Source organism: Aedes aegypti, chromosome 3 (genome assembly GCF_002204515.2).
Source record: "Aedes aegypti strain LVP_AGWG chromosome 3, AaegL5.0 Primary Assembly, whole genome shotgun sequence".
Taxonomy (NCBI): domain Eukaryota; kingdom Metazoa; phylum Arthropoda; class Insecta; order Diptera; family Culicidae; genus Aedes; species Aedes aegypti.
The window spans coordinates 230,701,537-230,723,064 of NC_035109.1; the positions used below are offsets into that span (position 1 = coordinate 230,701,537).

A 21,528-nucleotide genomic window follows, 5' to 3' on the forward strand; every position below is an offset into this window, starting at 1 on the left:
TTCGTAAATATTACTTCTGATTGTCGATGGGAACAAATAGTAATAGATGTTTTGCTTTTAGTGGCCACTGAAGCGGCTGGCACAGTTACAGACATTCCAACGGTAGCCAATTTCGAAGAGGTAGAATTTGTAAACAACGATGCTACACTGAGAACAGCGTTGCGGTTGAAAATACTATATCAGAGGGTTAAATTAAATACACAACGCCACTTGATTTGTGCAGACTAAATTCGCATTTATTTAGAATATTTTGTGCATTCAATTTTACCATGGCACCATTTCGAAAGTAAAAATTACTATATCATGGGTAAAACTTGCAGCAGACCAGAATCGAGCCGAGGATCTGGCGATTGCCAAGCGCGAACGCTAGCCGCTCGGCTATCGACGCGGTTGGATTGAGAGGGAACAAAATGCAAATAAAAAGCGTTCATGATAGCTCAATCGTGGTTGGAATAGTAAATTTAAAAATACGTTCATGGTTCTCATTACTGCAACGCTTGTTTCAGTGTAACAACACATTTCTGCACGATGCATCGGCAATGGTGTCATCAACGCCGATTAGAAATGTTTGTAGCACTTCAATTTCCGATCCATGACATTTTCCGGCACTCGATCTATCCATGAGTATGATCGCCAATGAAGATCCCTTGGATTTAACAGTGGACACTGAAGACGATGTTCGAAACGATGCACCATTCAATCTGGTGATGCCTAAGTTAAGCAATCCGATAAAATCATCAACTGCGACAGCTGTTAATCTGTGCTTGGTCAAAACTAAATATGATCAAACTTCAAGTGCATCACATATGCAGTCAGCACACCACGGACAAACATCGCATTTCGCGAAGAAACTGGCTGAAATTTCGGTTGCTGTAGTCCCAGCATCGCCACCACAGCAAGTCAGACTCAACAATTCTGGAGAGAATATAACTGCATCTCACAGTAAACCAGGAAGTCCAATGGAACCCTCAAAAGCGATCGAGTGCCAGGAGGTCAACCTGACTAAGATATCCTTCATTTCGTCTAATTTCCAACGCTTATCCGACACTTGGAGCACCAAGAACAAGGCACACAATCACGATTGCACACACCACTTACTGGGCAACTCGAGGTTAACGATTCGCAACCGCTTAAGGTCATCGAAAAGCCATACGGTAATGCATTTAAGGTCCTTGAAACGCAATCCAATGAAACTTCAACGAATATTGCTCTGCAAGCCACAGAATATGAGCAAATTGCTGCTGATGATTCTATTCCATCCAAAGGAAATCAACGTCAACATTCATCAAATTCCAATCCGTATTCCGACGACAGTGATAGTGAATCAGAAATAAATGAGAACGCTACGGTTGAAGGATTAACTTCACATGCTGTTTCGGAATATTTTGAGGCCTACGCTAATCAGACCCTAATTAGCACTGACGACAGTGAAGAAGAAAACGAATGTGAGAATAACAGCGACGCCGAGCAAAATAGTAAGATTTGGTTCTGTTAACGTTGTTAAAATTTTAACAAATTATTTGTTATTTTAGAGCCGACTGACTCGTCAGCGCCAATGAACGATACTTTTCCACAGGATCATCCAGAAAATTCTAAAAAACGCGCTTCGTGGGTCGTCCGTAAGAACAAAAGAGAACGCGGTATTTAACAAAGAACTAACGGTACGTTCGCGCCCGCACGATGTATTAAAACCGCTTACCAGTCAAGGGGTGGGTCACTCCTGATGCATTTGATATTTCTAGAAAATTGAATGCATTCAAATGCATTTAAATGCCCACCTCCAGCAAATTTGTAAATCATGGCTTGCTCATATGTTTGGTTGTTGTCTTTGCCAATCGTGTCACAATTTCGAGAAGAGCTGCTATCTCATCCAAAACTTATTCAACCCAAGGTTTTGTAGCACTTGAAGAATATCAGTATTTGAATATTGATTTTAAATACATGGACAACGATGTTCCTATTTTTTCCGTGGACAGTTGGAAGGCTACGAAAGTTTAGAGGGGAAGAGAGGCTCATCACAACATATCTACCGATTAAATTGGTTCACTTGGTCACAGAATGTTCGTCACCGCATATATTTAAAAAGTAACACCATTTCGAGGCAGTGACAGTGGAAGTGATCCTCATCTTTGCCTCTATTTTTCCTTTCCAGTTACTCTGAAGATCCAGTATTGTTAACTTTCTTCATTCTGTTGGTTGGTCATACACTTTTTCCAGTCAAGGATGTTTTCCGCTGACCGAAAGAATATTTGAGGCAAGTTCGACACAAAGGTCCGTACGGAGAGGTTTCAATGAGCCCTGGAGTAAAAGGAATAATTGTGGACAATGTTCACTGAAATCAAATCTCCATTGTATTTTATGTGCGTAAAACAGATAAAACTGTTTCTGGACTTCATCGTCCGAATCTATGTGCACCATTTGAAATTTATTTTGTTTCCATTAAATTATATTGTAGTGCATTTGGTTTTTATGTGCACTGCAATACAATTGAAATGATAAATATTTGAAACTTATCAAAGTGGAATATAAATTTTAAATGTACCAACCCATAGTAAAGAATTATCAACTTCCGCACATAATTTTCAAGAGGTTACAAACATAGTAAAATATTAAAATGGCGGAGTAAACAAACAGAATTGTTTCGATTTGTATTCCCAATCTTGTAATCTTGAACGGCATCGAAAAGATATCGACAACGCTGAAGATCAATCCTTGCTGGTTATGCAAGAAAAAAAACTGTAAGTAACATTCTCGGAGCTAATCTAATCATAATCAAATTTGTGCAACCAACTCATTGCTTTTGTTTAGGGAAATGTGGTTCTCCCGCGTTTGAACTAAATTCGAGATTCCACGGCAGATGACGACCTGGCTCATTTCATTCAACATCTGCATGCATGGGAGTAACCGAGGGAGTAACATAATCTTTCCAGGAAAAAGTCTTGTTCCACATGATCTGCATCATCCACAGGTGGAGATTAGGTAAATTTGCTCTAGGTCCGGATCGAACTATAAAAACTTAAAATGGCGACAAACCTGAAACCTTAAGTGAATTCATTCATCAAGTTTTCTTTCCAAATGATCATAATTTTAAATTCTTTTAAATAAACTTTTTGTAAACATGCAACGTCTTTAATTATTTATGCTCGCAAGTACAATGCATTAATAAGTCTAATAAAATACAGTTCGTAGGCATTTATTTTGTACGTGCGCTGCACATAAATTTCAAGAGGAACAACGTTCCCAAATTTATGTGCAAGACTAGTGAATTACAAGTGCGAAGCTTGATTGCAAAAATATATGTGCAATGCACATATATTCGACTATGAGATTAATCTCAGTGTTCACAGGGCATAAAGAAATTAATCTACACATACACACATATACATTCCGTAGAAAAAATGTACAGTTCGACTAAAGAACCATGCAGAAGAAAACGATAAAAAGAAATCTCAACTTGAGTGTCCGTCATATTCCCAACTCCTTAAATGAAGCAACTAAAATGAGCCATTTGGTCAAAGTTTAACAATTTGTTGTATTTTTCATTTCGATCAATCGGATTTCTACAAGTCGATACAGATTTGTACAATCAAATGAAGCTCCGGTCCACCTTCAGTAGGGTGGAGTCGCTTTACAGATTACGGGCTTCCCGAGAACGGATTTCCAACTACTCCTGCTTGCTAGTAATTCCATTTCTGTAAGGAATCAGGAAAAGACTTAAGAGAAATGTATTCCTTCACACAATGTCTCGAAGATCCTACTGAAATATTTGCTCGATCGCCTGACACAAATAAAAATTAGCAAATGGATTGCATAGGAAAGAAACAAAAAACAATTTTGAACATTCACAACAAACAAATGTCTACGCGTTGCTATGGAACAATTCGTTGATAACATAATGTTGTAAATGCCAAAGCTAAGTTGATGCGAATGTCGAAAATATACATTTGATGCAAATCGATGTACATTCGATGCACATTGAAAAAGTGATCCACCCCTTGTTACCAGTGCTCGCGACTTAAATGCCATTTGAAATACAATGAAGCACTGCGGAGTGATATCAGGTCCGTCACACTCGGGCTCAGATTGGGTACCACTTCTAGTACTGCATTTCGTCCCTCGGTAGTGCAAAAGGTACCCAAGTTTGACAGATCGCAGTACACTTTTCACGGCATTCTAGATTACCTCATGAGCCATAAAATTTTGGGCAACTACAAGGGACATGGAGGTCTTTAATTAGTCTTTGGTGATATCTTGCGAAACTTATTAAAGCTGACAACATCTGGCCAGAAACAGTTCATAGACAATCACGTAATTGTCAAACCGATTACCAGAAGTCGCGTAAGTTTTCCTATCTAAAATTTAGAATCAATTTATCGAAATCGTCCCATATATTCCAGATAATCTTCCCACGAAGGACCTTGACGAAGGTATATTACCTCCCCGCACTGAACGGCCAAAATCGGGTCTGCAGAAAAATGTTTCTCAGCACTCTTGATATTGGCGAGAAAAAAGTGCGATGGTTGACCATGAAACGGGCGGTAAACGGCGGCATATAAATTCAAAATCCTTGACTAACACGGGCCTGTCATTTTCGTAGAAGAACTGTCAAAGAGCTTCCTGATCAGCTGATTTGAAACGTCATGTGAAAAAGCCTATAGAGTATTGACTGACGTAGGTAGGAATAGGATTATTCTGTAATAAATCATCAAACAGATAAGACGCTTTATTATTCTGCGTACCACACCAGACTACACTGAGAACAGCGTTGCGGTTGAAAATACTATATCAGAGGGTTAAATTAAATACACAACGCCACTTGATTTGTGCAGACTAAATTCGCATTTATTTAGAATATTTTGTGCATTCAATTTTACCATGGCACCATTTCGAAAGTAAAAATTACTATATCATGGGTAAAACTTGCAGCAGACCAGAATCGAGCCGAGGATCTGGCGATTGCCAAGCGCGAACGCTAGCCGCTCGGCTATCGACGCGGTTGGATTGAGAGGGAACAAAATGCAAATAAAAAGCGTTCATGATAGCTCAATCGTGGTTGGAATAGTAAATTTAAAAATACGTTCATGGTTCTCATTACTGCAACGCTTGTTTCAGTGTAGACAGCAAACGCTGATGCTTTTCAACACTCAACCAGCGGAATGTCTAGCTGCGTTGTGGGCCACACCAACACACTTACAACCCATGAACGGTAGGCGTACCTCGTTGCGTATTCCCCCTGACTTTGGGTCAATATGCCAGATTTGGATAAATGCAACTTTTCTTAAGTTTGGGTTGAGGCTGTGAAACGTTTCACCAATGGGGTCCTAAAGCACTGTCCCAATTTTAGTGCCAAACGCTTAAGTTTAGGCCAAAAACACATGTTTACTCAATTTTCTAATGTTTTCCGTTGGTTTAAGCTCATAAAACATTTATTTTAGATTTTGTCACATCCTTTGGTATAAACTCAAATATTAGGTGTATTTTGTTTTCCGTGTTCCTTACGAAATGTCAGATAGGAACAACCCCAGTGGTCGAACTAAAACCCCTGTGGTGTTTTTGTCGACTAAGCGAACGTCAAACATGATCAAAAGTGTCAAGGTTCATTAATGGACCAAATTTTTAAATTAAAGTTTAAACATGATATAGCAATTATTTGAGCGGGAAAAATTGCTTAAGTAGTTACAGTAACATGCTCTTTCGTGTTATAAAATAAAAACAAGATTTCATTAAAAAAAATAGGACCACATTCGTTTAACCACAGACAAACAGACGTCACACTTTCATCAATGTCCATCGACCACCTTTTTAACGGTCGATTCAAAAATATGGTAGGTGGCCAATCCGCCACCCGCAGCGCTCCAATCGTTTTTGTTCGTGTTTGACGTTTACACACTACTGCCATCTATTGGCCCGTCGGCCAAACACACCGATTTTAGCATTGGGCGTATATGTCCTCATGACTATGATTTTGATCGAGATTTGTTCTAAGTGTTACGTCTGTTTGTCTATGGTTTAACTATTAGTTAAAATTTTAAATTTTGAATGTTTTTTCCCCTCAAATGATTTCATTGAACTTTGCGGTCGACCCATTTGAGCTTTGACAGTCGAGTAGTTATTGCAGCAATGTGATATATCACATTGTTATTGCAGAACAAAGTTGACAGATAATTAGTTTTTCTCAAATTCACGGGAGCAGAAAAAAACTTTTGAACTGTCAAGTTTAACCATGCTTCAGTGCAGGGTTATTTCTAACCGGAGGGAAAAGGGTTTATTCACAAATTTCATAACGCCAAAATGGTCATTTTTGGTGGACACTAGGAGAACGTTAGGGGTCATGCACAAATTACGTCACGCTCCGAGGGGGGGGAGGGGGTCAAGCCAAGCGTGACAAGCCTTACAAAAATTTCGGAGAACTCATACAAAAAACGTGACAAAGGGGGGGAGGGGGTCAAAAAAATTGAAATTTAGCGTGACATAATTTGTGTACCATCCCTTACGTATTAGTATGCTTTTGACTCACCAGAGCCGCGCTTTTCATGTCGTCTTAATAAGACGGGAGTCGATTAACCTTATTTTTTACAATCTTGGTGAAACACGGAGAACCGAAACAACTCAAAATTAAGTCTTTTTCACTCATCTTGACAGCTAAGTGGAATGATTCAAAATTGAGTTATTTCCGAAGTATTCAAATTTGAGTCATTCCACGAATACATCGAATTGAGTGATTTTGAACTGTATGGCAATTAGTATATTTTGGATTAAAACTACCCAATACCAAGTGTTTAAAAAAAGCTGATTTCGTTAAAAAAAATGGAATGTTTTATATTGTTCATTGATGTTATTTGACTTCATTGAACAAACTAATAGTGTTTTATTAAATGCAATATAGGATAAACAACAAGTTCACTAATTTTTAAATTAATGGATGTTCTGGACTCTGTTGCCCGAATCTGCTCCTCGTTCTTCCGTGTTCGAACCATGCTCTTGTGAACCTGTGTATACAGGCAGGGTATTTCGCCTCCAGGTCCATCATCGGAACTCGGGATTCTGTAACATTGGGAAATCCTGGGATTAAATACCTCATAACGTAGACTAAATCAATTTCAGAACTAACTGATTTGTTCTCGAAAATTTCGCAAAATTTGTACATCGTCGTTCATTTTAGGATGATCCGTACGCGCCAGTTTTGCGGATAATCTTGTGAATAATCTGGAATATAAATGATGTATATATATAAAGTGCAAAATGAATAAAAATTTGAATCAAATAACTTACCTGAAGTACATTTTCATTCAATCGACGACAAAATTAAGTATGGCGCACAGCTAAAATTTTCATCCAAAATCAAGTACTGGATCAGTACTTGATTTTGGATACTTCCTGAGATTGCAAAGCAAATCAAAACAGCAAATTAGCAACAACAAAGACAACAACTATCAAATAAATCAAAAATAAGTAGTTGCGGAAGTACCTCAAAATTAAGTTAAAATTATTTGAAATTCAGTATCAAATTGTATCCAAATCGGTAGTGATAGTGAAGTACTACATTTTGAGTACTTTTTATCTGGATTTTGAGTTGTCTCGTTTCTCCGTGAACGGTTCACAGCCTGAAAGATATAAAATTGAGTTGAATCTCGTCTCCGTGTAAGCTTTGTTCTAAAAATTAGAGCTGTGCCTTTTGTTTTGATGAGGAGACAGTAAAAAAAACATCAGTGAACCCCTCGGTGCTGTGCCATCGACGACGTCAAATTTTATTTTCAGAAGCCCAAAACAAAACCAAACAAACGGAACGAATTTCGGTCAGATCAGTTTAGTCGGATTATAGTTTTGTTTTGCTACGTTGTGCTCCGAAATAAAAGTGTTAAATTGCATGTGCTTGATTGCTAAGTTTGGTAAAAGTAAGTGCGCAAAAATGGTGTAATGGTTTGCAAGCGAAATTATACGGTGAAAAGATGAATATCGGACGGTTGAAGCTAAAGCCCAAGGGGAGCTCTACTAGCAAAAGTGGGAGCCCCCTTCCGCCAGTTCAGGTACGTGGTTTTACTTCAATTATTACTAAGTAATTGAAATTTTGTTAGAATTTCTGCTTGCTTTGCATATTAGTTACAAACTATAATTTCACTTATTAGTTTGTTAATCAATGCCTACAAAAGTATACTTAGTATTCAAGGGACTATTTGAACATTACAGTTGTGATAGCGCACTATTGAAAATTGATACATTACGAAAGGGGCAAGGGGAGTGTGGCTATATAGAAAGTAGAACTTGTAATCTATTTTAAGACCTACATCATTTGCTTTTGCTTTCGTTGCTTCGTTAGGAAAATATGCTGTGCGGTTTCCGATGCGAGCTTCTAGTTCATTTGCATAAAAAAAATTCCAATTGGTTTTCAATGAGTTATTAATTTATTACATTAATTTATAGAAGGTACCGTGGGGCAAGTGGGTAAAGAAAAACGAATCAGTTGAGGTTCTTTGAATCATAAAGACATTTAATTAAAATAGAACAGATCGTATATTTTTTTGACTCACAACAATTCGGTATAAATGGTATTTTAAAACTGATTTTTATGTAAAACTTTTTTGTAAAAATCGTCTCCCCCATTTTCACTGGGTGAAATATTGTCATTATAAATATTAAATAATTTAAAAACTGACAGTTATATTTACGACTTATCTTAACTACATAAAATTAAATATTTACGATAACTACACTATATAGAACTTTCTTATGAAATAATAGTTAAAAATCTCATAAATTTTGTATCTCCTGTTATATTTTGAATAGCCTTCAAGGTTTACACATGAGTTTGGAGCGTTAATTTATATATTATTCGTTAAATAAATATGTTTGTTTTTCACTAGCGCCACTTATCCATTTGCCCCGCGGTACCTTAACTGTGTAGCGTTGCATACCTAGTGCTGGTGGTCACGCTTCGATAGGCGCTTCAATGCTGCAATTCAATTGCATTCGATAAGAGAGTTTACTTACAAAAAAACTGTCTATGCTGATACGGAGCGAATCATTAAACAGCACTATGCGAAGTGAATAGGATTAAAGAGCCAATAATGAGCAAATATCTCAAAGCGCATGAATATTTTTGCTAAACGTGCTTAATTTTTGTTGTAACGTAAAGTGCCGTAATTCAGCGCAGTTAAGGAATATAACGATTTAAAATTTAAATGAATAATTTAAACTAGAGATGTACCGAATAGCACTATTCGGCCTTTGGCCGAATACCGAATAGTTGTAATATTATTATTCGGCCAAACGAATATTCGGCCGAACATTTGGCCGAATAATGACTTAATATTCGGTCAAATAAAACCTAAATATTCGGCCGAATAACACCCGTATGTGCAGTTTTTTAAGTAGGGAAAGCTAAACAATTAAACGAAGTATAAATGGAAATGAATGATCGTCTTCTTGAGGTTTTGAAATCGTTTGCAGAAATCATAAGTTCTGAAGATTTCTGTATTTCTGAAGCTAGGAAGCTGTATCCTATTGTTGATTTTAGTTTAAGAAATTTGGTTTACTATTCAACCGACTTTTGGAAGTGTTTCATAAAAATTGAGGCAAATTGACGGCAGACCCCTGACTCTCATAATAATAGAAGAACGTAATCAGTAGGTTTTGCAAAGAATATAGAACGTAGATAAAGTCCTGATAATTGACGGACTTTAAGGTGAGGATGCATCGAAGCCAAACCTGCATCGAAGAGCATAAATCTAGAGAATCTGACAGCCGTTCGCGCTGAATATTGGAATGATTGGTCAACACCAGCGATTGACCAGAAAGTTAAATTTTCAGCACAAACGGTTGTCTGGTTCTCTAGATTTGTGCTCTTGAAAATGATGGGTTTAGCTTCGATGCATCTATACCTTGAAAACAATTTTTCAAACGCTTCTAACTAGCCAAGCGGTACGTTACAGCTCCTGCAAGATGAGATACAATTTGATTTGCAGAAAATGGTAACGCCATAGAACAGAGAAATTCTCACTTTTTCAGTATTTGACATCGAAGTCTATTCAAGGTATCCATAAAAAGAAAAATACGGTCATCATTTGAATAAATTATTGATTTTTTAAATTTTCCTTACATAAACATAATATTTTTTTTACAGTTTAGTTTATTTTGTTATTATTCGGTCACTATTCGGCCTATTCGGCCGAATAACGGATTTTATTATTCGGCAGAACGAATATCCGGCAAAATTAAAAAAATCGAGATATTCGGAACGAATATTCGGCCGGCCGAATATTCGGTACATCTCTAATTTAAACTTAGTTATTGCATCTACACAACAAACTTTATGAGAGGGTCGGTAGAAAATCTGCTCTAGATTATGGGAAAAATATAAACTAGACATGAATACTCACAACTGAATCTATTGAAAATAGTTCAGTCATTTCAATAGCCTAGTGCGATGAGTGAAACGATCAAAATAAACATTTGTTTTTGATTTTAAAGTAAATTACGTCACCGCACAAAAATTGTATTATTGCTACATCAGTGTTACGAAAAAAAATTATATAAAATTGTTTAGGGGTGTTCGGGGCAATATGAAATACCTAAAAAAACGCCATAAAAACGAGCAAAAACTGTTTTCAAAAACTGTTTGGCTTTCTTGACGCACTGCCCGGCAGAAAAGAACGCGTCACCCGAGAGGGAAAAATAATGACGATTTCCCGGGCTTTCTCGACGCGATGCCCGGCAGAAAAGAACGCGTCTCCAGAGAGGGGAAAAAGACTGACGACTTCTCGGGCGTTCTCGACGCATTGCCATTTATGCATTAATCCGGTGCATTTTATTTATTTGATTTACATCAATCAACTTGATAAAACTTCGCCAACAATATATCGCCAATTCACTCGGCTCATGGTCGCCTCTCTCCAACCTCGACTTCGACCCTCGCTCTCCAGGTTCTGATGAACCTGATCAATCCACCTAGCTCGCTGCACCCAACGCCTTCTTGTCATTGGCGTAGCTAGGATTTTTCCCTGGAGGGGGCCTAGGGGGGCCTAGAAAATTCTTGATTTACCGAAGTAATAATCATGATTTTCGCAAATTTCGTAGTTGGCGAAAATTTGCGTTGATTTTATCTGTTTGTGTTTTTGTCTCATATCAGCTATTATTTTTGAATATCAGTAATGCTTGTAAATTACAATTTTCATTACGGAAAATTCGACACGAATGCCACACGTATGGTAAAGTGTCCTAAATATATATTAATAATAATAATAATAATAATAATAATAATAATAATAATAATAATAATAATAATAATAATAATAATAATAATAATAATAATAATAATAATAATAATAATAATAATAATAATAATAATAATAATTACGGAAAATATCAATTCTTTGTTTAATCCAGTAAAAAAATCCTTCAAGAACTTTTCCAAAGAACTCACGAAGAATATCCCTTTTAAGTTCTTGCACAAGTATCGGGGATCTCTTCATGAACTATTTTCGTACTTTTGCAGTGCAAGAACGCCTTTACCAGTTTTCACTCAGTTTTTGCTAAGACTCCCACGGAAAAGTAGTTATTATTAAACAGATTTTTCCCGGAGTTTCTTTAGGCTTTATAATCTGGAATTTTTCGAAGAAACTGTATCAAATTGCTCAAAAGAAGACATCAGAATTTTAAACATTTCTCCATGAAGCTAAACTACGTACTTATCACACAAATTTTAATTGTTGAAAATATCATTAAGTTGTTCATTAATAATGTATTAAGGATTCTCTGGAAATACTTAGGATTTCTCCAAGAAATATTACAATAAATACTACCAAAATTGTGTTCAAAAATCTCTCTGAAATTCTTAAAGTCAGGGTGTCTACTACCTGGAAAAACCTGGAAAGTCAGGGAATATCAGGTAATCCAATTTTTGACCTGGAAAGTCAGGGAATTTCACTACAGATCAGGGAAAACTATCTATCAATACTCTGTTACAACATCAAACGAGTTGATTATCTGCAAATTATTGAATAGTGGTTATCACGCCCAATGGTATAGGTGCCCTAGTGTAGATGTAGTTGTGAACCTTAGAGGAAAACAATATGCTCTCAGTCACGAAAAACACCCAGAAACCGGGTGTAAATTTTTCAAATTGGGTAATATTTCCATATGCATTTTGATGAGTCTGGAAAGCGTGTGCAAGTTTCTTTGAGGAAAACAAAAACAAACTGTGTATGACGAGCGTATGCTAGTCTTTTTTTTTTGTTTTTTACAAGGGGGAAATCTGCAAACAGATCCCCTGAGAAGATAACTCAGGGAATGCGGGGATGACGCACCAACGACGACCCGCTAAAACCAGCCTATGCACTGTGCATGAGCAATTCATTTAGAATTGCTCAAGTGGTGAACAGTGCATCGACATGACCCTTGGACTCAGACCCTCATCTCCCCGGAACCACCTTACGGTATTTCTTCGGGAAGGGACCAGTGCATATAGCACAACACGTGTAGCAGAAGTAGCCTAGGCAAACTGCTTCTCCTAGCCGACTTAAACAATGTTACAAGGGACCAGCCTCGGCAGGGCTAATCCTCTGCAGCCAACTCGTGGTCGGCGCGCCATAGACGCTGCAATTCTAACATAATGTGAGTGACAGCCGTAGTTACTGCATTCCAGCACTCGGCATCCGCACACATTCTCTCTATAATATTGTCGGGGGACGTGTCCCCTCCGCATGTAGTGAGCATGCGACCTCTCACAACAATGAAACGGGGGCAATCGAACACGACATGCTCCGCTGTTTCCTCTACACCAGCACAATTGGGGCACGCAGGAGATTCTGAGTGCCCGAACCTATGCAGGTACTGTCTATAGCAACCATGTCCTGACAGAAACTGCGTCAGGTGGAAGTTCACTTCCCCATGGCTTCTACCATACCAATCTGACACATTTGGTATTAGTCGATGGGTCCATCTACCCTTAGTGGAGTTATCCCATTCCTGCTGCCAGCTTCTGAGCGTTTCCTCTTTACACGTGTCGCGGACTCCTCTGGTACCCCTTTGGTTGAAGCATTGAACATCTTCCTTGATGATGAGCCCGATGGGCGTCATCCCGGCTATGATGCACACGGCCTCTTTAGATACCGTCCGGTATGCACTTGCTACTCTTAAGCACATTATCCTGTACGTGCTTTCCAACCGCTTTAGGTTTCTGTTCGTTCTAAGCGCTTTTGACCAGATTGGTCCTCCATACCTTAGTATGGATAGCGCCACGCTTGCCAGCAGCTTGCGTTTGCTGGCAATTACAGCAGAGCTGTTAGACATCATCCTCGAAAGCGCCGCTATAGCCGTAGATGCCCTTTTACAGGCATATTCAACGTGGCTAGCGAAGCTCAGCTTGTCATCGATCATTACCCCAAGATGCCTAAGGGATCGCTTGGACTCTATGGTGCAATCACCTACCGAGATAAGCGCCCGTTGCACGGACTTGCGGTTGTTGACCACCACCACCTCAGTCTTGTGACGGGCCAGTCCTAGTTTCCTAGACTTCATCCATTCCTCAACCAGGGAAATAGAGTGCGCTGCTGTCAACTCTACTTCCTCCATCGATTCACCATAGACCACTAGGGTGATATCGTCGGCGAAGCCAACAATCTTAACACCCGTCGGAAGGGGCAGCCTCAGTACGTCATCATACATCGCATTCCATAACAGCGGGCCCAGGATTGAACCTTGAGGTACTCCCGCGGTAATTCGAACGCTTTTCTGCCCCTCCTCTGTGTCATACAGTAGAATCCTACCATCAAAATAGCTTTCTAGAAGCTTACACAACTGCACCGCTACCTTGAGGCGGTGAAGCGCGTGTGCTATTGCTTCCCAGCTTGCGCTGTTGAACGCATTCTTCACATCCAGAGTGACAACCGCGCAGTAACGGATGCCGCTCCTTTTATGCTCGATTGCCACCTCAGCTGTTTGAACGACCGACTGGATGGCGTCCAGAGTAGATTTACCTTTTCTGAATCCAAACTGGTTGTTGGACAGGCCGTCCGCACTCTCCGTGTACGGTACTAGTCTGTTGAGAATCAACCTCTCCAATAACTTGCCCGTCGTATCTAGTAGACAGATAGGTCTATACGCCGACGGGTCACCTGGTGGTTTCCCCGCCTTTGGTAGTAGCACCAATTTCTGTCGCTTCCATACATCTGGGAAGATTCCTTGATCAATGCAGCGTTGCATCGTGGTTCTGAACATGTCCGGATCCGTGTTCACTGCCGCTTTTAAGGCAACATTCGGGATACCATCGGGTCCCGGTGCCTTGTTTGACGCGAATGATTTCACGACTTCTGCCAGCTCTTCGTTCGTCACTCTCGCCACTTCTTCTCCTTCATCTGCCGCATACGGCGCTGGGGGCCATGGGCTTATGGGATGGTGCGGGAAGAGTACATCGATTATCGATCGCAGCAACTCGGGCGATTTCTCTTGGGGCGCTATGGCTCCTTTGGTCTTAGCCATTACCACTCTGTAGGCGTCACCCCATGGACTAGAATTGGCACTCTCGCATAGACTTTCAAAGCATGCCCGTTTTCGACTCTTGATTTCCTTTTTGAGAGCCAACTTTGCCTCTCTGAATGCTGCACCGCGTTCCTCTCTTTGTGCTTCTGTGCGTGCGCGTTGCATTCTTCGTCTAGCCCGAAGGCAGATTGCTCGAAGATTTGCAATTGATTCGCACCACCAATACACTGGCGGCCTGTTCTCTCTAGGAGGGGCTTTTCTCGGCATGGAAGCATCACACGCTCGTGATATCATAGCAACTAGCTCTTCACCGTTTAGGTCCAGAGTGTTTCGTTCGCGCCTCAGGGCTTCAGTGAATACTTCGACGTCGAAGCGCGCTGTTTTCCATCCTCGGGCTTGGGTCGAGTTACATCGCGCTGCCTTCTGCCCGCCTGGTATTATACTATAGCGAATCGATTGATGATCGCTATGAGTATAACCGTCATCAACGCGCCAGTTCATGGTACCTAAAAGGTTAGGACTACAAAACGTCACGTCGATTATCGATTCTGCACCATTTCTGCGGAAGGTACTCACTGTACCCACATTTGCCAACTCTACATTTAATGCGGCCAGGGATTCCAACAATAGCTGGCCTCTTTGATTGGTGCAGCGGCTACCCCACTCCACTGCCCATGCATTAAAGTCGCCAGCTATCACTACTGGCTGCCGATTAGCTAGTTCGGCCATCATCCTGTCAACCATGTGGGAAAATTCCTCAATCGACCACCTTGGGGGCGCGTAACAACTGCAATAGAACACGCCGTTGATTTTTGCTATCGCAAAACCGTCATTTGAGCTAGAGACTACTTCTTGGATTGGGTATCGTCCTGTCGTCCCTATAGCTGCCAGCTGTTGAGACCTATCCGCCACCCAGTTCCCGTTGTTGGCTGGTATGCGGTATGGGTCCGATAATAACACCACGTCAGTCTTGGTTTCCGAGACTGACTGCCAAAGCAGCTGCTGGGCTGCATCACAGTGGTTTAAATTTAACTGTGTTACTTCCGTTTTGGCTGCTTTGATACTCCGCTTGTGCCCGGACATTTGGGTCCGCCCGTTAAGTGTCCGTTGTCTGCTCTGTCGACACATATTAGGCACTTAGCGATTTGCTTACAATCGCTTGCCCTATGGCCTTCCGCGCCGCATTTTCTGCACATCTTACTTCTGTCGGGACCATTGCAATTCCACGACTTATGGCCCTTCCCGAAACACTTGAAGCAAACTTCAGGAGGCTGTTGTATGCTCAGCCGGCAAACAGACCAGCCTACCTTGAGTATGCCCAAGTTCTTCGCTTTGTTGGCCTCTGCGACCGGCAGCCTGATCGCCGCCACCTGGGTGCCCTGCGGGCCCTTTCTAAGGTGGATGGCCTTACTGGCTACGTCGATGTCACACTGCTCTTTGAGGGCAGCCGAGACCTCCGCTGCATCGGTGACCTCATCCAGATTTTTACACTGGAGAGTCGCTTCAGCAGTAAGGGATCTTACATCAACCTCGTCACCAAGTACTTCTTGTGCCAGTTGCTTATAGACTGCACCCTTTTCCTTGGCGTCCTTCTTTAAGACTAGGATCATTTCACCAATCCTAGTTCGCCTTATGCTTCGCACGTCTGCGCCCAATGGCGATAGCTTCTCTGTGCTTCGCATCGCCTTCAGAACCTCGGCGTATTTTGCTTCCTCCGTTTTGATAACGAGGGCTTCGCCTAAATTCCTACGTTTCGCTGTTTTCGGTTTAGCGCTCTCCTTGGGCTCCGTTTTCGGTTTCCTCTGTTTTTTCTTATTTCCAACTCGTATCCACGGGTTGCTGTTGCCTTGCGCCCGTGGTTCCTGTGGATGCACTGCCTGGTTCCGGTTAACCCGTGGCTCCTTTTTCTTGGCTTTCTTGGCCTTAGGATTGGTGTTGGCCTCTCCTTTGTTGCCATGTCCTCTTGATCGCGGGACTTGGCTCGTGCCAGCTTTTCCGCTTTGGAGGACGGCCGCGTAGGTTACTTTTCCCTTAGCAACCATACGTCTTTTTGCCACGTATTCATCCCCGGAAGCTTCCCTCTTCCGCATCGCGTATCGAATAATATCATCAGATATATTCGCGTTGCCTGTGAAGGAAAACACTTCGGTCTGACACGACCTAGTGTCTTTTTGGCCTTCTACCTTGCCCAGTTGTTCCTTGGCTTTCTCGTAGTCCTGCTTTGCAGCTAGGACTGATTGTCGCAATTTCAGTAGACTTGTTTTCAAGTCTTTGCTGATATTTGTTTTGCTTTTAACATATTCGATGATGACATCAAGTTGCTCAGCAGCTACCTGCATTTTTGGGAGGTACTCCCTATTGCGATCCATGGCCTCGATTAGTCCCGGGCCATCGGTCACCACACATGTTGCACTGGAGCGGCCAGTGCCTGCCGTCGTCACAGTATCTAGGCTTTTGCTCACACTGTTTTTAATAAAGTTGGTCGCCTCCTTCCTTGGCGGGAACCTTAGCCGGTTACTGATAGGTCCAGAAGCCTCTCCTTCACATTCCGCTAGTTGTTTGTTTTGGTTGATCATCTCTTATGGGTCCCCCTAAGAGCCGCTATCCATCTCCGCTGGAATAGTCGCCTTTATAATCCCATGGTTATCTATGCAAGCAGGGAGGCCATGCTAGGGTTGACATAGTCCTTTATGGGGTACTATGTTCAGAGCCGGATCGGCGCAGGTCAGGTAATGGCATCTGAGCCTACTCCCGCCCAGTTGGAACAACCAGGCGACGGATTTGGAACGTACTCTAAGGCCTGCCACGGTTTTACGGGACGGGGGCAGCCTGCGCCATTAACCCACTCGCCGTTTCGGGCCAGTGTCACCCGACCCTACTAAGGGAGTAGAATGTCGCCGCTGTCAGCCTCAAAGCATATTATCCAGTACATATACCGTTACTTGTCCTTTGTCGTGCGCTGCCAGTATACATAATTGGGGCCGTACTTGCGTTGGTCCCAATGTGCTCGAAGCACTCCTACTCGTAATTCCATGCCTTGTCCGTTTGTATCGCGACCAGTATGCCATAATCAGGATCTCACTGGTATCAATCCTGATGTGCCGGTTGGCACTCCTGTTAGTTTGGGCTAGGGTACTTTAAGCGGCACCGGTCGCTGTGACAGAGTTGCATTCGGATTTTTGTGGTTTTTATGAAGGTTCATCAGAGCCCACTGGGAACTTCACCACATCCTGGGCAACTCCCCAACTCGCAGAGGTCCTGGGGGGGGGGTCCGTTAAGCCCCTGGACTGTCGTCCCTGCTGCCCCAACAAAAAAAAAACGCATAATGCGAAGCCATAAGGGTGAAAAATTTAAACTAATTTACAACATCCTTATAATCCCACCCTTATTTAGCCTCAGGTTTGAGACTGAAGAAGGGAAGCCGATTGTCTCGGAGAAACACAAGGTCACCTGCACCATTGCTCCGGGTAGCACAGGAAGGGCACAATACTGTAGAGGGCGCCCTGGTACTCCACAGGCTCCGTTTGCGGTTAGGTTTTTTTTAGACCCCCCTAACCATTCATTCTTAGGCACGGTAAGCTTAAAGCGGCATGAATTAGGGGTCACCTGTGAGATGGACTTATACCACCGGAACAGGCAGTCCGTAGTGTTAATTCTTAGCCAATTGAAACAACCGCTACCGACACTACACGGCTATCTAGGCTGTTCGGGAAAAGGAAGTTAACATTGATGATTAACTCCTGACGTGCCCAAACAGCCCATGCTAGTCTACGTGTGTTCAAATGTCACTAAGCTCTATACGATAAATTTGTTGGACGAAATGGGTAATCAATCTTAGCTATTAACCATTAATGAAGCGCTGTTATGTATGGTAAAGTAAACTATATTTTACTATCTATAAAAAAAATCCTCGGAATTTCGAATTTGTGATGAATAAGGTTCCAAGCGCTACTTTAGGATTTTCATTAGGAACTTTTCTATACTGATGTTTAGAATCGCAGAATGAACACAAAAAATTCCCCAGATATTCTGGAGATTCTTCTGAAATTCTCCTTAAGTGTTCAATCTGCGATTCTTTGCAATTTGTTATATCTGGATCATCCCCGCTATCATAAATTTAATTTTATTGACAATTTCATCGGCCTTTTCTGGTGAAATTAAAATTATAACATTTACCGAACGTTTACCGAATTCTTGTGAGTCAAAATTTTAGTGCTTTTCCCCTGCTCCAAGATTTTTAAGAATCCAGAAATTCTCTGAATAGAATTTCTGCTATGATAGATTGAAATTTTGTGAGATTTCTTGAAGATACTCTTAAAAGAATCGATTATTGAATTCTTGGAGCAGTTCCTCACAGCATTGCTGGAGGCACGACAAGTTTTTATAAGAACAATAATAAATCCCTGAATGATTTTTTAAAGCATCTTTAGATGAATTCTTTGGGGAAGAAAACCAAGGCATAATTCATATGGAAAGTCCAAAATTTCTATTAAAATAAATAAATTGTAACAAATCTTCGCGAAGAATTATTTGAAGTACCTATTCGAAAAAAATGAATTAATTTTGAGTGAAAAAAAATTGAGACTCTTGAAAAAATCTTCCTAAGTATTCTTGAAGAAATATTCGCATTAGTTTATGGAGGAATCATGTAAGATTTTCTGTAAGGTACCGCGGGGCAAGTGAAAACAATTGATATATTTTACTGAATATGTGAATTAATGTTTCAAACTCATGCGTAAACCTTCGAGGCAATTGAGAACATTACAATAGGTAAGAAATTTCTGAAATTTTTCAGCCATTATTGTATAATAGAGCGAAAAATTGTTAACCTGTCAACTGTTACTCCGTAACAAGTTGGCGGCGTACAATCTTATTTTAATATTTTCAGTGGAAAAAAGTTGCGGAAAATAATTTCCTGTACCACTTCTTAGTTGTCCTCTGTGACAGTTTCAAACTGCAATAAAAAAAGTTTTAGAATTAATTCGACATAGACTTAAAAATAACCAACTTGAAACACCGTCAATTTTCTAATCAGGTGGGGCAAGTGAAAAGTTTATCATTAGAGATTGAATTTGTGTTTTCTATTTAAGTAGCCATAAGTAAACATGGTTCGCAATTATCATAGAAAAACATAACGTGCTGATAATTCAAGAAACACTGGAGTATAGTGTTAAAAGCTGTTAGAAATCATGGAACTTCTCTAAAATATGTTGCCAAACATTACAATATTAATATGTCTACTTCGGGCAGCCAATTGAAAGGAAGACCAATTGAATTGATTGAAAAGTTGCAATATTATTGAAAAGTTGCAATATTATAGAACACACGGAAATCTCGTGGAATGTCTATGTAAAGCTAGTTCAAAACATAACATAACAGGTCTATCCACATAAAAAATATTCTAAATACGTTATTGAAGGATTCCATTTGATTTCTCCCGAAGAGTTATCCGACGTCATATCCGACTTTCTCAAAAACAAATAACGAGCGGTGGAAATTCTACAGAGCAGAAATGCAATTGCTGTCCTATAATGTAAGAACTAACATTGGAAATGTTGCAGTCATAATGTTGTCGAATCATTTCAACTAACATAACTGAACAGAAGAAAATTCAAGTGTAAAGAATAACATTTTCTTAGTTTACATGTTACTTATGTTATTGTTCATTGGGAAGCCTTAACAAATGTTAAAGCTAATAGAAATCGTGAATATAACTGTTTTTTTTTGAATTTATTGTTCAAAACGGTAAACTTTTCACTTGCCCCACTTTTGGGGCAAGTGAAAAGTAAGGAGACATTTTTCAAAAACTTTTTCTATATTTTTTTCTTCAATTTTTCATAAAAATCAATTTAAGCATGCTGCTTATATTTGGTGGGAGTCAAGCTAAAAAATGTATACCACCTCATTTGTTTCAATCTAAAGTCTCTAGAATTTGAAGAATCTCAACTATGCGAATTCCATTACCCACTTGCCCCACGGTACCTTAATAGTTTATGAAATAGCATCTTCTTATATTAAACAAATACATGTAGAGTAAAACATTGAGAATTTGAAATCTTGAAGATTTTAACTGAGTATGATTAGTAAGTAGATGACTTAGGATTTTCTGGGTATCTACTCAGGTTTCACTATTTTTTGTTTCATACGAATCTTTAAGCTTTGAAATAATACACTCAAGTGATCAGTTCAATCATACTAGCTTTAAAACACGCTCTAGAAAATTATCTAACAGTTGTATTCGAGTAAAGTGAAAGCCTTTGCTAAACTGAGCGAAAACTTTTTCTTCATACGACCGCGGTCCTAATAAAGACCTTAATTTTCCTTGTAGTTGCTCAAAATTTGACGGCACTTGAAGTAATACATCAAAATCTAGAATGTCATAGAAAGTGTACTGCGATATGCCAAACTTGGTAAACAAAATGTAGCGCAGAGCCTGACAACTATATTTTTATTTCGTCTTTAAACCAAATTCAGTACTTTGAAATGTTTCTGAAAAATTACTGGAAGGTCGGAGATTGCTTGTAAAATTCGCAGCAAAAATTAGTGATTCTCTCTAGATTTCTCCTAATATTCCACAAGGTTTTCCTAAATAATGAAATAAGATTTAACTGGGAAAATGTTCTTAGTGATTTCTCAGAGAAGTTTTCAACAAATCTATCTGCATTTTTTCAAAGAAAATTGTCTATGTGTTTCTTTAGATTTATCTAGAAATCAATTTGATATTAATACCCGAATTCCTTACCCATATTTTTTCAATTTAATTATTTCAAAGTTTTTAATGGAGTGAGTTCAGCTATTCTTTCATAAACTCTTCCGTGCAAATATTTAAAAAAAATTCGAGAAATTTGTTCAGAGATTTCTCTTTTTTTATTATTAAAGTTCAAATTAAAGTTGGAAAAATATTGAACTCTTATCGGGAAACTTAAGAATTAATCGTGGAATTTTTGGAACTTTCTGACGTCCTGACGATGTTACTCATAGAAAAAGCTTTGGCGTTTTTTGTAGGATTAACTAAAAAAAATCTTGTTAATTTTTATCGTCTCTATAAGAGAA

At 39.9% G+C, this 21,528-nt stretch overlaps 1 protein-coding gene and 1 long non-coding RNA gene across 8 annotated transcripts in view; one reads left to right on the plus strand and one right to left on the minus strand.

Annotated features, from left to right (window-relative positions):
• Positions 1–3,512: 3,512 nt before the first annotated feature.
• Positions 3,513–4,011, minus strand: LOC110678649. The gene is made up of 2 exons (XR_002501806.1): positions 3,759–4,011; positions 3,513–3,692 (listed from the first exon to the last, which is right to left on the minus strand). It is a non-coding gene; the product is annotated as an uncharacterized LOC110678649 (long non-coding RNA).
• Positions 4,012–7,735: 3,724 nt separating this feature from the next.
• Positions 7,736–21,528, plus strand: part of LOC5567941 (A-kinase anchor protein 9) — a 128,734-nt gene continuing 114,941 nt past the window's right edge. For all 7 annotated transcript variants that reach the window (XM_021851143.1, XM_021851144.1, XM_021851145.1 and 4 more), the window contains exon 1: positions 7,736–8,027. In XM_021851143.1, the coding sequence (XP_021706835.1) occupies positions 7,950–8,027 (78 nt within the window). In that variant the 5' untranslated portion in view covers positions 7,736–7,949. The remainder of the gene's footprint in view (positions 8,028–21,528) is intronic.